We start from the raw sequence: 16,281 nt of genomic DNA, 5'->3' as shown, positions 1-16,281 counted from the left end.
GAAATCAGTAATGAAGTTGTTTTAAAATTCTTACTCAGGTTTTGATCAAATCCCAAACAATAAAATAGACAAATTGTCTAAGTGGAGCACTATCAAATTAATTGCTCAAATATCCCTCTTCTAAATAATTCTTATCAAAAGATTACATTTTTAAACTCCCAAATATCCATATATAAATCTCTGTCTCTTCAGAATGATCATGTATGTCACTGCATTCTCAAAAACAGAAACACCACATCCAATTAAAAGTTAACTACAAACATGACACTTTTATTGATATTTTTTTCCTGATTCAGTTACAGAAACAAGAGAGTTAACTGTTTTTTTTTAATTATTTATTTTCCTAATCAGGGGAATAAAGTTCTATACATAGGCATGCTGCGTCACTGCACAGTCACAGCTGTGAAAACCAATATCACCCCTGTCAGCTGCCCCACTGGAACAGTCTGAAGGCAAGACAAATCAGGAGAGGACAGGCAAGGACATGTCAAACCCAGAGAGGATGGGTGTTCAGTGGGCTGCCCAGGGATGACAAACTTAACATATAGAAGTTTTGTGCAAATTTCACCACAGTCTATTTGACACAGAGACAATATCAGTCAGAAGATTCTCTTTTTTTGCCCTCTCAATGCTTCAAACTAACAGAGGAAGTTATTATTAGGTCCAGTGATGATAGCATTTTGTTCCTGTTTGGGGAATCATACTATTTTGGACCGTTTTCCCCTGACTTTAATCTCTTTGCTTCTCAAGAGCCAGCTCTCTTTTGTGTTTAAGAAAGCACAGACATTAAGTGTGTCATCTGATATACACTGAAAATATGATTGCTGTCACATGACCCTTACATAAATAGTTAGTATTCAAAAGTACGTCTGAGAAAGGTCTTACATGTAGAAATGGTGATAAGCATGCACAGATAGGTAGTCGACAAGTGCAAAATCTACAAAGTCACATGTTATTTTCTTTCTTTTCTTTTCTTTTTTGTTTTGTATTCCACATTGAGTGGATTCATCACAAGAACTGAAACCTCACCCTTCCGCTCTGAGTGCTGACGCTCACAGAGCTTTGTATTTTGCTGACAGTTCTTCTTAACGGGCTACGATGCACAGATCCGGGGCCTGTAGCCTGTTTCTGAGCAGGGTCTGCCCAAACAGAGCCTGACGTAGCACGATCACGCTCTCTTTGGGCATGGAGCTGGCCTGCTGGTACCAGTCCAATTTTAGAATAGCCAGGGGCTAAGACATCAACATACAGCAACAGTCAAGGGTTGAGTCTTAGTCTTTTCTTAGTCAAAGGTTTTGGTAGGACCAGGAGGTCACTAAAATGAATGTTGGTGGGCTTGAAGTTAGTTTTTTCAGCCCATTCTTCCCTGTTTTTTTTTTCTTTTTTTTTTTTTCCCCGAAGAATCACAGATTAACCACTGTTTACTGCATGAAGTGCCAAATGTTATTCACAGCCTTTGCCATTTTGGTGAAAAAACTAAAATAATTACATTTATCCCCCTGTAACTGTTACAGCAATGAGTGGACCACTGTCTTGAGTGAGAATACTGTGCAGGAGGTACAACCGATGTAAATCCCTATAAATGATAAATCATATCATTTTCTTTAACATTAATCAAACAAAGAAAGCATATCTAGTGTTGGCAAAACTGTTTCAAAATGCTAGTTTTAAAAATAAAATACAATAGCAAGAGAAAAATAAAAGCATAATGTGACAACAAACAAATGTATGAACACAAAGCAAACCAGTTTAAAAAAAAAAAAATCCCCAGATAAAAACAGTAGTCGGTCATATGACACTTGTGTCTAAACTCAGCCTACAGTTAAAAAAAAAATTAAACAAGCAAGCAAAGCTTTACAGCACTACTATGTACACAGCCTCTCGGGTGAAGAGAGAGAGTGGGAGAGAGAGAGTTGGTGTCACGGTGAAGGGAAAGGGCGTGAAACCGAGACTCCAGTGAAACAAGAGTCCTTCTTGGCACGGACGCTTGAGCTTTAGCCGACCGCAGAGAGACAGGAGGAGGACGAAGAGGAGGAAGGAGAGATGCTTCACCAAATGGAGAAGACAACCACAAAAAAGAGAGCAGCACAGGCCGCCCCCACATCACACACAAACACAAACACACACACACAAAGACAGACCAGGGAGCCATTTTCTCACACAGATCTGACTGACTGAAGGAAGTCACAAGGATCTCGCTGTCACACGGACTTCCCTCTGATCACCACTCGCGATCTCCTTCCACCTCGTTCTTCCCATCCATTTGATCTCCCTCTTATTACCTTGCACTGTAAATCTGAGCTTTCTAAGGCTCTAGAGTATCTCCACTCACCAGCACATGCAGCTCTATATATAGTCTGTCACTCACAGTTTGACTACTATATCTGCATCACTGTTCATCATGTGGTTCTGTGCCTCTCTGGGGTGGTCGTGTGGAGGGATTTTTAGCACCAGAAAGCAACCTTGACTTTGAATTTGAATCACAACACACACACGCATACGTACACATAAAACACAGATAGAGGAACCAAGAACAGGAGACCATTTCATTTCCTCGCTCCGTTTCCTGCTGATATAAAGTGACAGTTTCTCCCAGTTGGTTCAAACCGCCAGTGGCCGCCGGAGATGTGGGAGAGCAGCGCACAGCAGTCTGACCTAGATTCATGAAGCGGCGCCTACCCACTGATGACTGACGCCCTCCTCGTCCAATCAGAATCCACTTTTCTTCATATCTGAATATATGTCTAACAGCAGTTCACCAGCAGCTTGTGATCCCTATGTTCGGGCTGCTTTTGTTGGATGCGCGGTCACCTGGAACGTCTTCTCCGACCGCAAGTCATGCTTCACAGTTTGTTTTGCATTTTGTTAAGTGTCCGTGCAGGTGGGAGGATGACGCAAGGTGAGCAGAGTTATGCATTATATTCACAGACGGTGCAGAGATATGCAAACCGGCAACAGAGATGGAGAGGGACGAAGGAGACATGTTCGAGGGTGCTGAAGCTGAGGAGTAACAGTCTGGAGAGGGAAGGTTTATTGGAGCGGCAGAGTTGAGGCGTAGGGAATACATGCACCCCTCTCATATACTCTATACACACATCCACAGAGGCTGCATTCTTTTTAAGAGGGCGTTGCTCAAGCTGTACAGTCGCCCATGTGCTCTTGTCTTTCACCTTACTCTGTGGATGGATGGAGGACAGAGCCAAATGTTTCTGCTTGAACGCCAGCATTGTGAGGAGCAGCAGAAAAGGCATCCTGACTGACAGGAAAGAGAGACAGAGCAGGAAAAAGGGATAATTTCACAGTATTTTAAGATGCTTACAGTGCTGTAGTCTCAGGGGAGCAAATGAAAGAAAAGGAAGAATGAGAATGCGGCATGTTCATTTTTTTCAGATCTGAGTCAGCGTGCGTTTTGTTTTGCTACTTGCTGGTCGAGTTTTTCAACCCTTCCATAGAGATTTGTGTGCTAGAAGAGCTTTAGCTCTGTCCTCCATATCCTACAGTCTCCTCAGTCTCACATACACACTCATGCTATGGTTGATTGGCACACAGTCAGTGATTTAGGTCTGTACACAGAGTGAAAGGGCCCCATTGGCATCCATGTTTTAAGTCCAATTCACCCAGGCGGGCTCCTCGTCCCGGACATCTCCCTCCTCACCCTCTCCATCCTCTTCTTCTCTTCGTTTTCTACCACACATCTTCTTTCCAATCCTAACACTCACCACAGCTGCCTCCCTGTGTAGGTTGGAGGGGCTGAGGGAACCTGTAGAAGGAAAAATTGAGACAGTAAATAATTAACAGTCTGAACAACATCATATACTCAACACATGCATCTTTACACACATGCACACAGTTGCTGCATAGGAGCCATTTATGCTTTTTACTCACGTTTGTCTACAAATCCCATTTTGTGACTTAGCACAAAATGTCTTTTGCTTTAAAATAAAGCCCTCTCGAGTCATTCGGTAGCTGTCTAGCTGTCCCAGATTTTAAGGCTAACCACAGACCAGCGTCATTTAATTTAAAATTGGAACAAACATCCAGAAGATGAGACCAGGTCTCATCCAGCACCTTTAAGTTTACATCTGTTATGCTCTCCATCCACTTTAAAGGCGTTTTGGGAACTAAACTTATTAACTTATTTGCCAAGACTTAGATTAGAGAGTACTCATTTGTTTAATCTGAAAAAACTGAAATATAAAAATTACATCTTGTATGCGGTAGGTGTTTGTTGTTACCTTCAGACAGATTACGACAAGGTATTCCCCCCATTTTTCAGTCTTTATGTTAAGCTATCTGCTGGCAAACAGACAGGAGAGTGATATCGATCTTCTCACCTAATTCTCTAAAATGTCAACCTATTCAGTTATATCAATTTTACACATTTAGACCATTATAAACCTTGTACTTCCATCCTGCACTCTCCTCTTTTTTTTATTCTGTGCTTTCATGTATCGTGTCCTTTAATTATTTAAATACACAAAAACGCTGTTCATGCAAACTAATGATATTTTATGAAGAACAGCTTAACGAGAAGTCTGCGTTCCCTTTGTGAGCTAAATCAGTACGCTTAGCTGCGATGTCTAGGAATGCTAACTGCAAATTATCTTTTAGTCAGTCCAGAGTGTGAACTACAGCATTCTAGCCTCCAGTGGGTTGTGAGGTGGTATGTTATGCTGTTCTGTGGCAGACTTAATTCATAACACAATGGCTGGAAGTCAGTTCACCTGTGCCAGCCAGAGTGCCCATCCATCCAGCATACTGAAGAGGGTGACAGGCCGGCAGACAGTCACATCACTCAGTGGACAGATAGCATCGCAGCTCATACACACACATAGGAGCACGTGGAGTCACACTCCCCCATACACAAATCAATGTCAGGTGAGTGGACATTTGTGACAAACCTATCCATGCATGTGGCCACAAAATACAACGTGCATAGGCACATAACCCGCAAACAGATAATACACACACACACACACACACACTCACACCTCTCCCTCATTCTTGTGCAATGACGTATGGTCAGGAACGCACAAATGTGCATGCAGTCTTGTCGGCGTGGTCGAATGAGAGAGCGGCGTGTAAGCGGCGTGTACCTGTGACTGGGCGGATGTACTCACCGCTCCCCCGTTCAGGATCATGGTCATTTCGGTAGGCTGGTAGACGTTGCTGCGGAAAGGAGCGCTGGGCCTTGTGCCGGTGTTACTGTTATGTTGCCCAGTGCTGCTACCGCTCCTCAAGCCTGGCACGGGATAGACAGTAAGGTGGGCAGAGATTACTTGCTGTGACTCACCACATCACTGTCTCTCTTGAAGGAAGAAACACTTGCTGTGTAATTGTGCACCACAGAAATTTCCTCCTATGCTTATTTCTAGCCGCACATGCAAATATTTTCTGGTGTTCTATTACTCACTTTGGCCTACATTCCACCTACAGCCTGTTCACACATATTATATCTGTCTGCTGTAAAATATTGGACGGTCTGTACCTGCAGTGTTCTCATCGTTGTATCCGTAGCCCTGGTTCTCCACAAACTGCCTGTGTGAGAGAGGGATGTCTTCATCGAAGCTGGTCTCCCTCATGCGCGTTGAGTTCTGGGAGGTGTCAAAGTAATCCGGGGCAGTGGGCTGTGGAGGGGGTCTCAGGCAGATGTGGGATTCAGGGATGGCATGGAAGATCAGCAGCAGCCAGCCCTGAGCCACTAAAGCAATGGCCAGTGCCGGGTCATTCCAGTCTGGGGACCTCCCCAGCCAGGCATTGCCATACAGATAGAAGCCCACCCAGGCCACCCACAGCAGCAGTGACAGCAGGCAGGTCACCAGCAGCCAGACGGCATTGCAGCGCCACTGACGCGTCTTCCCACACAGGGCCAGGGATGCAGCAATCAGCGCAGCTAGCAGGAGCGCTAGTACATAGCTGCATGCTAGAGAAAAGTCCAGGGGCAGGTACTGACAGGCGGCTCGTCCCTCCCTCAGGACGGTCAGAAGTAGCCATTCAGCGGCAATGATGCCCTGCACGGCACTCAGACCCAGTGCAAGGCCTGTCAGGGCACAGCCACCAGGGCTCCGGCGCTCACGGCCAAGCCTGCGCAGGCGGACGCCCTGTACCAGCAAGCAGGAAAAGCAGACTGCAAACAGGAGACCCCACAGGGCCCTGCGGAGCAAACACAAAGACTCATCCTGCTCGATCAGGTAAGCAAAGCTCAGGCCGAACAAACCAAGGATGCCCAGTAGCAGCAGGAGAATGGGTCCCACGCCGCTGCGCTTCTCAGCCTCACTGATGTGGCGTAAACGGCACAGCAGGATTAGGGCTAGCAAGATGGCAGTCAGCGCCCCACCGGCAGCCACTGACTCAACAGCCACACCCCATATAGAGTCCAGGTCACAGAGGAGGGTGTAGGGACGCACAAGGCCCCAGCCGCAGCCCCTTGGGAGAGCCTCAGAGTCCTCCGAGTCTTGACTGGTGGCACGATGAGCAACAGTCAGCAGCAGCAGGAGGAGGACCGGGAGGAATGCCATCTCTGAGGGATCGACAGAGCAGAAGAAAGAGAAGAGATGAGGGAGCCAAGACAGAGAATAGAGAAAGTCAAAGGAATGGAGACAAACAGGAGAGAGAAAGAGGGAGCAAGTGAGTCACTCTGGTCATAAATGTTTGAAATGCAACACAGTTGAGCAATCAGTCATTCCCACATCATCTGCCTGTGAGTGACAATGCAGACAATCAGCCACTGCTGTGTTTTAGAGAGGAAACAAAGCACAGTAGTTCATGCAGGGTGAATGACTGAGGCCTTTCCAAACACACAAAAGCACACACTCATCCTGTTTCACTAATGGTGGTCTCTAGCCCAGCCCTTTTTTTTTGAACATTTTAAAGGCTTTAAGGTTTCATGTTGTGGCAAACAACTTGAAACAAACCGCAAGCACGTGGTGGAAAAATACCCACAAATCCAGAAAAGCCCACATAATCTGCCTACAGTTCATTCACAGAGCACTAAGGTCAGAGTCAGAGCACCTACAATGCCTTTGAGGTATATTATTTGTCCAGTCTAAACTGGCTGCTTGGAGCACTGACAGGAAGGCTGGAGCATCATGCATATTTTCATGACAAAACAGAGATACAGAGGTAGTGTGTACAAGCAGTTCTACTCACTATCAGGCATCTAAGGGCATCTAGTAAGGCGTGAGATGATGCATAATACACTGCGCACCAACACACAGCACCTTGAGTACAAGTACAAACACTCGTATACTTCTGTGTCCCTCAGAAAAAAAAAAACACAACAGCACTCAGTGCTGGAAATCAGTGCTGTCTCAGTCTACCTATTCTTTATTCATCACAGCTGTCACACACACACACAAAAATACACACTGAGCTCTTTACTGGATGATCAATGCTGTCGTTTCACCTGACGAGCTGCGTGTTTTTGTGAAAGCCTCATCCGTATTTAAAGCCGCCAAGAAACCGCGCACATACACACAGATACAACACTTCATTTTGCCAGGTTACTGTTAACTGTCTCTCCACTGTATTGCTAAGCTTTTAGAAATTCTTTCCAAGTTGGCTCACACATGAGCGTGTCAAGCAATCTCCTCCCACAACGAACACACACACACTTTTTGATCCTCTCTACGAAGATACAATTAGGATTGTTTATTTCAGAGGACATCGGTCTCGCTGTCTTCTTGACATAAAGGCCCCCCCTCCTCCTTGTCCACAAATAGACCGGACCACAACATTTACATACCACATAAAGGACACTGGATATCCCAGGCTTCATATTCTCTCCCCATGCCAGTAAGTCAAGGAGAGTTACACAGTCAGGCAGTCAGGGGAGGGTGGTAGGTTTAAACACACATCAGCCAGGGCGACAGGTCACACACAGTCCTTCCAGCTTGCAGTTTATTAAGTGGGTCAGCCAGAAGGAAGGAGACAGACCCCTACGTAGTCTGCTTTATTCTTTCAGGAGGAAAATAGGGAAAGAGGTGGGAGGAGGTCTGGTGGTTCTGCAGCAAATATATTCAGACTGATTTTGATTGCATTGTTTGTGACATTAATGCATCTAACTTGAAGGTTTTCTACGGTTACAGAATGTAACTAACTACATTTACTTGAGTGCAATAATTCTAACATTTCATTTCATCGACTTCTAACGTTTCCCCAACATTTCAAAGGGAACTGTTGACTCCCTTACGTTTATTTCACAGCTTTTTTAATAAATAGGATGTCTTGTTACGTATGAGCCATATTAGTCGATCAACTAGAACAAATTTCCCTGCGGATATCAATAAAGTCTCATCTTATCTCATCTTGGTTACTGTGATGAGAATTTCTCAGTATTTACTTAAATATTAGAAATCAGCCTGTCAAGTGGAGTTATTTCAAACGACAGGTATTTTAGCTCAGAACAGGGTCATGTGTGTTATTGATAACAAAATGAATATCATTAGTGAGTGAGCTCTTGTTTGTTAAAACTTCCTCTAGCAAAACAAGTGGTTCAGTTCATCTCCAGATTTCCACATGCACACAAAACACAAACACACATGTGCATCCATCCATTTCTCTACAGGCTTTTGATGTTTCTGCCTTAATATTCATTAAAGAAAGATATTTTTAAGGCAGTGGTTGTTTACAACTTTTTGAAATATCCTTTTTTTTTTTTTATTTCTGTGAGGCCCCAGAGGGCATAAAGATGCATGTGTGCATATATGTCTGTATGTTTTGTGCATATTCATTTGTTTAGAGCTCTTTCATGAATCCTCCAGAGACTTACACCCTCCAAATTGCTCCTCACGCCTCCTCATTACCAAAATTATTCGCTCCATCCTTTCCTGCCATTATTTCATACTGTCGTTTCCTGTTATCTCACCCCCTCCTTGTTGTAGCAGCTCACAGCTGCTGGTTATTATTGGTCTACATTAGTATCAATCGGTGCTTATAGAGGGATGAGTCACCAAAACACAAAAAACACAGAGCTTTACACACACACACACACACACACATAAACACCTTACGTCAACATGCATACCAGCACAAGTGTATCAACACACACAACCCTGATAAACTCAAGTTTTCTTCTAACACATCAAGTTGTCGTCTGGTGAGCTCCTGATAACCATGGTTGCACCCTGTCTCTAAATGACAGAAATAAAACAAAAGGGAGAGAGAGAGAGACACACACACAAAGAGAGAAAAGCTTGTTCATCCTCAACAAGCCGGGCAGACTGCTCCTCCTCTGTCTTTTCTTGTACTTTGTTTGTGTCTTTCTTTATTTTTGCCTTCCTCTGTCACTTCCTAATGACGGAGTCTGTAAAACCACGCAGTCCAGACAGAGTGTGCGCTCAGAACAAGAAGAACACACCGACACCGTACCCTCGTGAGTGTCCACTTTTTCATTCAGTCACCCTCTCACCCTGTCACTCCCTCTCGCACAGATGGTTGCTCTGGCTGCTTGTGGAGTGTGACTTGGCAGACTGGTGAGCTGAAAGCTGAAAGGATGCACGCAGACGGATGCCAGCGGCCACACATGCACACATGCAAAATCTGCAATGCTGATGCAAACACATGGGACATACAGTGCGGTATCACACACCTACAGCACACATGCCACACACTTAAGTCCTCTTCCCTGCTTCTCACTAATATGAGTCATGTGAAAAGAGAGAGAGAGAGCCCCTGGCCTTCCGCTTTGTGCAGCAAAGAGGATGCTGTCGCCGTCTCATCCTCCCCCTCCCCTGCCGTCCCTCCCAGCTTTCTAGTCATGTTTCTCTCTCTGTCACTCCTGCTCCATGCAGCCATTTCTGTTCTCCCCTGCATTTAAAATCCTCTGTTCTGTCGGATTTCAATGCCGCCTCTCTTCCAGAGTAGCTGGGGCGGTCTCATCCCTCTGCTACATTTGAAGATGTGCTGTGAAAGATGCCCCTCACACTCCTCCTCTCCCCACATTTTCTTCCTCTTTTTTACCCCCAACATCTAATCCCAAACACACCCTTCTTCCTTCCATTTTGGCTTCTCTTTCTTCCCTCCTTGTGCCCCCTTCCCCCCCCCCCTCCCACCACCCTTTGCCTTTATTCTTGCTGTGTATCTTATGTAACTGGGGAAGGATCCAGCTCCTGCCAGTTCTACTGCATGGCTGCTGTTTCTCAGGCATCATCTTCCTCCGTGCCAGACTGCCTGCTGGCACTCTGAGGTCCATCTTAGTTGTTTATTCTGCACATAGCAGGGTTAAATGCACTCGTGCTGCATGAGTGCACGTGTCATTCACATCACGTCCACACAGACTGGCACAATGCCCATGTGCACTTGTTCTTTTTACATGACAATATAACATTCTGCTTGGTGGCATGTATTATGCATCTGTGTGTGAAGGCACCACATTCTCACACAAAGCTGAACATGGCAAGTATGCAGCATGCATTCCTTATAGTGCTGCTGTTTAACACACAACAGGAATACAGGCATGAGAGGCAAATGTGGAGCATAGTCCTTCAAATCTGATCCAGGATAGGCAGGAGAGGGGAAAGCTTGCGAGTAGTTCTTAACAATTACCTCCTCCTATAATTATAAGACATAGCACACAACCAGATGATGTCTAATTACTGTGGTGATAATTGGGAGGATTATTGCATTTTTACAACTCAATTCTCATTCTTTTCTCCCACCTTGTTATTTATATAGACTACTGGGACAATAGTGGAGAAAGTGTGTGTGTGTGTGTGTTGGAGAGAGTAGGGGGGGGGGGGACGACACTGATCCAGCTGTCGAGGTGAGTAGGTCATTTGGACCTGTACTAGCATCTGCTTGCTGGTAAAGCCATTCAACTGAGACTCCAGCCTCATCCACTGTCATGGGTAGACCTTTCCTGCTCTGACAGTGCATTAATTTACATCTTACATCAGCTGCAGGGATTACATAAAAGGCCTGAGATATCAGTCATGTTAAATTTACCCTGGCTGCCTGGATGTCCTGTCTCACTGCACAAGATTTACAGTGGATTAAAAGCACATTCTTAGTAAGCTTGTATGACCTAATATCTAAGTTTGCCAGTGGAGGCATCTCAGACTGCACCTTTATCAGTTGAAACTTTTGTTTCAAGCTTTCTTAAATTTCTCTAGGGAGTCTTGAGTGAGAATAATTAGCTTGAGGTTAGTCCTAGAGTTAAAGTCTGGCAAGAAATGGAGGGAGTAATAAGTATCGGCCTGTCTTACCTGAGTTGTATTCTTTCTTCATCTGTGATTCATGTGTCTCTTTGATCCTAAAACGTGTACATTTCTGACATCATCTTAACACGTATTCTCCCCAGAATTTGAAGGCGGTCTATTTTTATGTGAGAAAAGCACCTTAAATGTGGACAGAGGGCTGAAATGAAGAGAAAAAAACCCATTCTTAATGATCCTCTCTTGCTCATCCACCATCCAGCTCTCCTTCTCCCACAAGAACACGTGGCGATAGTTGTAATCCAACAACTTGTAAGTTTCCAAAGATAGCCTTTCCAATCAGCCATTCAGCTGGAGTCAGAGACCTCCTACGCATAAAATTGCAAAAGCATGGGCAATTTACATGAGATTTACAAGTCTGCATTTTGAGATAAATATCCTCTCTGAAATAAACAGACATGACATCGCAAGTACACAGCAGCACATGGTAAACTTTTAATGCAAATTCCCTGCACATACATCCTGAGTATGCCAGACATGGTGTATCCTCTGACAGGATATATGTCACAGCTGCTTCATCCAGCAAATTCATGACATTATTTGTTTGACAGACTTAGCTGCAAGACCACCACTGGAAACTTATCCAACTTCTTAGTTCAACTAAAATGCACAATAACCATGAATTACAATGCGTACTTTGATCTATCTGACTTTTTTCTTCAATTTCCACACAGCTGTAAATCTCTGCAGTAACGTCACCAAACCCTCCCTGCTGGAAGTGGCAGTAAGTAAAGATGAGGGGGAAGAAAGAGGAGTGAAAAGGAGGTAGATGTCGGGTTGTGACTTAAGGGTGTTCTTTAAAAAAGAATAAAAACAACTCACAGAAGACAGGATAGTCAGGGCTAAGAGGAATGACATGAAAAGATATTGAATGGCAAGACTGAAAAAAGTGTTAGTCCTTTTGCCACACTGGCCTCCTGAGCGTCAGCATGAAGAAACCGACAGTGGAAATATTTTCCCCAAGCCTCTTCAGACACCCCTAGCCATCCTAATTAGGCCTCATTACCATGTGACTGGGCTCACAGCGAGACCATATGCTAATTGACTTAACAATTAACAGCGCCAGCGCTTTGCACCCCTCCCTCTAGCCCCTTTTCTTGTTCTTCCTCCTCCTCTTCCTACAACAACAACAACAGATGGGATGGGGGGGGGGCAGCGATGGGTCAGATGTGAAGGCATCCAAAACCTGAGGAAATGCACCCTGAAACCAGAGCCACAGACCTCTGGATGCATGTGCTCAGCCTCCATGTGATATCACCGAGAATCGTTTGTCATAGAAGAAAATGATTGGGGGGTGGGGAGGGGGGTTGATCACAGGATCCCAGAAATCAGATCTGGTTAGAGAGTGTGATGATAGTGATCAGAGGAGCAGGAGGAACAAGGAACAGGATGTGCAATGGAAGAACTGGAGCAAACCTTGTCTTACGCCTAGAGCATGTGTGTGAGGGGAGGAGAAGCGGGTGCGTTAACACAAATGCACACATGAAAGAAAAAACAGGGAAGTTCTCATGAAAATCGCAGCCCATGCAGCTCATAGACTCAGCTGTGTCATGTGTACATAAAGAGGCCACACACACACACACACACAAAATCATCTAAACAAGGTACATATGGCATCAGCCCCGAGGAGATACTGTAGCATGTTCTTCTCCCATGAGGAAGCTAACTAACTCCTGAAAGCACAGCCTGAGAACAAACAGCTCTACTCTCCTGAATATTGATTAATGATGGAAAACAGAACACTCCAAAATAGGCCCGAGAGCTTTCTGAATACACAAATACTGCGCTGACAGAGGCTCCAGACTCACGTATCATCCATCTATTCACCAGCACAAAGTCAATCCATACATTGACATCCATTTCCAAACAAAGTTCCTTTACCTAATTGGACTCAAGTGGGCATTTAAGTGTAATGTCTTTCAGAGTAAGATGACCAGTTCAGGGCCCTGCCTCTTGTTTATGTGGCCAGTGTGGGAGGGACGTGTCTCCTGAAGGGGGACACCCTTGGTTTTAGCTGACCTAAGGAGCAGCTTAATGCAAACACACATTTAGAGAATGCTCTTTTTTTCTTTCCCCCCCCCCTCCCAACAATACTGGCCACATGGGAGGGTCCCTCGGGGGTTCCAGAAGAGTGTGTTTGTTTGGAGGGAGCAGAAGTAAGACTATTGTTACTGAGGTGTGTGTGTGTGTGTGTGTGTGTGTGTGTGTGATCTAAAAATAAAGAATGACATATAACCTCCAAACTAAAGAATGGAGGAGTGACTGACACTCCCCCACTAAAATATCCCCACGTATTGTGATCTGAAAATGGAGGTGCAGCTAAGGGAGACACCGACGTTTTCATCCTCGTGAGAAAAACGTGCCACGGCCAGTCTGTTGTTAAATTTCACACAAATCAAAGCCCTTCATTTCTTTCATTGAGCTTCTGTCGAATGCCCCTTAACGTCAAGGCTATGTGCGCCAAGCCCCGTGCGTAAACATCCATCCCTGCAACATGCCCTGTACTGCTTGCCCTGTCGGCTTCCCACACCTTTACATTTGCTGCATCGACATCGCCTTTCTCTAGAGGCTGTCACTGATGCAACTTCCACGTCTACTGGTGATCAACCCGACACAGTCTTCCTGCAACGGAAACCCAGAGATGCATTGAAGTACGCAGAGATCCCCCGTGTCGCTTCAGCTAAAATGTCCTACACACTGAAATTATATCAGGCACGCTCTTTTCCACAGACATACCACACTCCCCTACCCCCATTCTTATTAATCAATATCCTGTGGGCTACATGGCGATCAGCACGTACCTTAATCGATGTAAACAAATCCGAACGAGGACGAAGGAAGATGCACTCTTGTCAGGAAGGGCTGGAGAAGGAGTGAAAATGTCACATTTCGGAGTCAGCTCCGCTCGCTGTATTTGCGTGTTCACTCTCCATCCACATGGACTTGTACGCGATCAGTCCAGATGATTCCCCCTACTCCAGGCTGAAAACTAAAGGAACACGGTTACTCAGCCTTGTCCGTTGTCCTCAGAGGCAGAATGGGCATGAATGCTGAGACTTGCAGAGTCCAAAGTGGGCAGATGGAAGACACCCGGGTGTCAGGATTAAAATGAGGAAAAGATTCTTGATCGTTTCCCCCTAAATCCTTTGTTCAGTGGTGCGCATCTTTGACTTTCACTCGTCTGCACCACTAAAGGGCTATTCATCAAAACAAATAAACCACACAACGAGGCCAAATCCTGTTCTGCGCAGAGACTGCGCCCCGCAAAACCAGCCAGATCCCCTTCTCCTGTTATCGCGCCGATTATGCCGCTGAAGGTCCGGGCTGGCGCTCACTGATCCCCGCTGCACATCTTTGAATGCATCGCCACAACTGCGCTCCGCGTAACGTGCGTATAATCCGTCTCCGCACACACACACACACGTACACACAAGGAAAGTGACAGCTCTCTGGAGCCGCCACAGTCCCCACTGGCTCCTGTCCGTCCCCCCTCTCTTTAACTGTTCTACTGTCAGATAAATTAATTTTCGCCAGACTCGGAGAGCACCTTATTAAGTTCTTTCTAGACGCACAGCGAGTCTCTCTCTCTCGCACACACACGGACCCACACACACGCTTACGCACACACACACACTTCCAGAATGTTTTGTCTTAATGTCACTGCCACAGACTGGACGTACACATCTCGAAATGCTGCTGCTGTTTGTGACAGACTACCGTTTTGCATCGTCCACTGAGCAAAGTGATAGAGAATATGCCCATATAGTGTCAAGGCAAACTATTAAAACCCAATATCCGTTTACATCTTTCAGAATAAAGTTCTCAGGAGAAATTCACATCGCCTACCTCAAAAAACAGAAATCAAACCATTTCGAAGTAAACATATTATGTTTGTTTACTCCAAAGGGGAACCAAAATTAAATGATATTTTGAACCATCGGAAGCAAAGTGGGGTTCAAGGACACTCAGAGAAAGTCAGAGATTGACCCTCTCTTTCACAAAGACCCAGTGCCAAGTTATTCTGACTACTACTTTACATGAATATTGTCAATCCCTGTCTCCCTTTTCTGCCGGTTTTGAAACTGTCAGTATTAATAAATGATACTCTTATTTTGAAAGTAGTTTATCCTTTTTCCGGAATTATTGGCGTTATATGTGGGTACTTGACAGAGGTGCTTATTATTTCTCCCTCACGTCACATGCCTGTCGCCTCAGCTGCTCCAGTCCATCTACCAGGGAGACTTTCAATGGTTAAGCTCCCCCACTACCGCCACCATCTCCACCCCCACCCGGCCCTCCATCCTTCCTTTATCATTGTGCATGGGTTGAGCCAGTCGAATGATTTCTGTTGTCCCTATTTGCACTGACTCCCAAAAAATGTCACTTGTGCAGACGTGCAAAAGCAGATAATGGCAGCCATGACACCTTTGACCAGGTGATCATAATGCTGCTGCTAATCTAAAACATTACCACACAATGGACAAGCAAACATCTCCTCTCCATCCACTCACAGAGCCACGGGATTGCAATTAATCCAGTCATTTGGGAGGATTGTTAATCTACACTTCATCGTCAGCACGTTAATGGTACCAAATCTGCTGCAACATAATGAAGACAGTGAGAACCGACAACCCTTCACAATCACATTTTAGACACACACATTATGATGCCCTCTTATTGCCCCCCCAGCCCCAGCCCCACTTTCCCTTTCACACACTCAAACACATAAATACATGCAAAGTGAAATGACATGCAGGCTCTGGGCAGTAAGAAGGCGTATCATATGGAGTGGCAGCTGAGGATGTGAGACTAATCTGACAGGTGCAGACTGGGAGAATGACAGCATGGGAAGAGGGGGGTGGAGGAAGAGGAGGAGGAGCAGAAGGAGGAGGAGGAGGGAGGGAGGGAGGGGGTTACTGCTTGAAAGAGGACAACTGGGAAGATTAATGGCTCTTCATTTTATCAGCAGACAGACATCATCAATACTGCCTATTCTCTTCAGCAGTGAGAGATTGTGATCATTATTCTATCATACAAAACTCATCACAAAAAAGGGATTTGGAGGAAA

General features: G+C 45.2%; 1 protein-coding gene across 3 annotated transcripts; it reads right to left on the bottom strand.

Moving 5' to 3' along the window:
* Nucleotides 1–330: 330 nt before the first annotated feature.
* On the bottom strand, nucleotides 331–15,024 carry gprc5ba (G protein-coupled receptor, class C, group 5, member Ba). Of its 3 annotated transcripts, none has more exons than XM_046415990.1 (5): nucleotides 14,015–15,024; nucleotides 11,205–11,355; nucleotides 5,489–6,520; nucleotides 5,097–5,242; nucleotides 331–3,760 (listed from the first exon to the last, which is right to left on the bottom strand). In XM_046415990.1, the coding sequence occupies exons 2-5, from the start codon at nucleotides 11,224–11,226 to the stop codon at nucleotides 3,716–3,718; spliced, it is 1,245 nt and encodes a 414-aa protein (XP_046271946.1). In that variant the 5' UTR covers nucleotides 11,227–11,355; nucleotides 14,015–15,024; the 3' UTR covers nucleotides 331–3,715. The 3 variants fall into 3 exon arrangements, with proteins under 3 accessions (XP_046271946.1, XP_046271947.1, XP_046271948.1); XM_046415991.1 differs by having other exon boundaries at nucleotides 5,121–5,242; nucleotides 14,015–15,019; XM_046415992.1 differs by lacking the exon at nucleotides 11,205–11,355 and having other exon boundaries at nucleotides 14,015–15,020.
* Between the last annotated feature and the right edge of the window lie 1,257 nt (nucleotides 15,025–16,281).

The sequence above is a fragment of the Scatophagus argus genome, chromosome 16 (assembly GCF_020382885.2).
Source record: "Scatophagus argus isolate fScaArg1 chromosome 16, fScaArg1.pri, whole genome shotgun sequence".
NCBI classification, from domain to species: domain Eukaryota; kingdom Metazoa; phylum Chordata; class Actinopteri; family Scatophagidae; genus Scatophagus; species Scatophagus argus.
Note: the sequence above shows the minus strand (reverse complement) of the source record. Positions and strands in the feature narration are given on the sequence as shown.

Coding starts and splice junctions, on each gene's coding strand:
- gprc5ba (XM_046415990.1), bottom strand. CDS start 11,226: ATGAAGAAAGAATACAACTCAG. Junction 6,521..11,204: donor GAAGAAAGAATACAACTCAG/GTAAGACAGGCC, acceptor TCGATCCCTCAG/AGATGGCATTCCTCCCGGTC. Junction 5,243..5,488: donor CAACGATGAGAACACTGCAG/GTACAGACCGTC, acceptor ATCCCGTGCCAG/GCTTGAGGAGCGGTAGCAGC.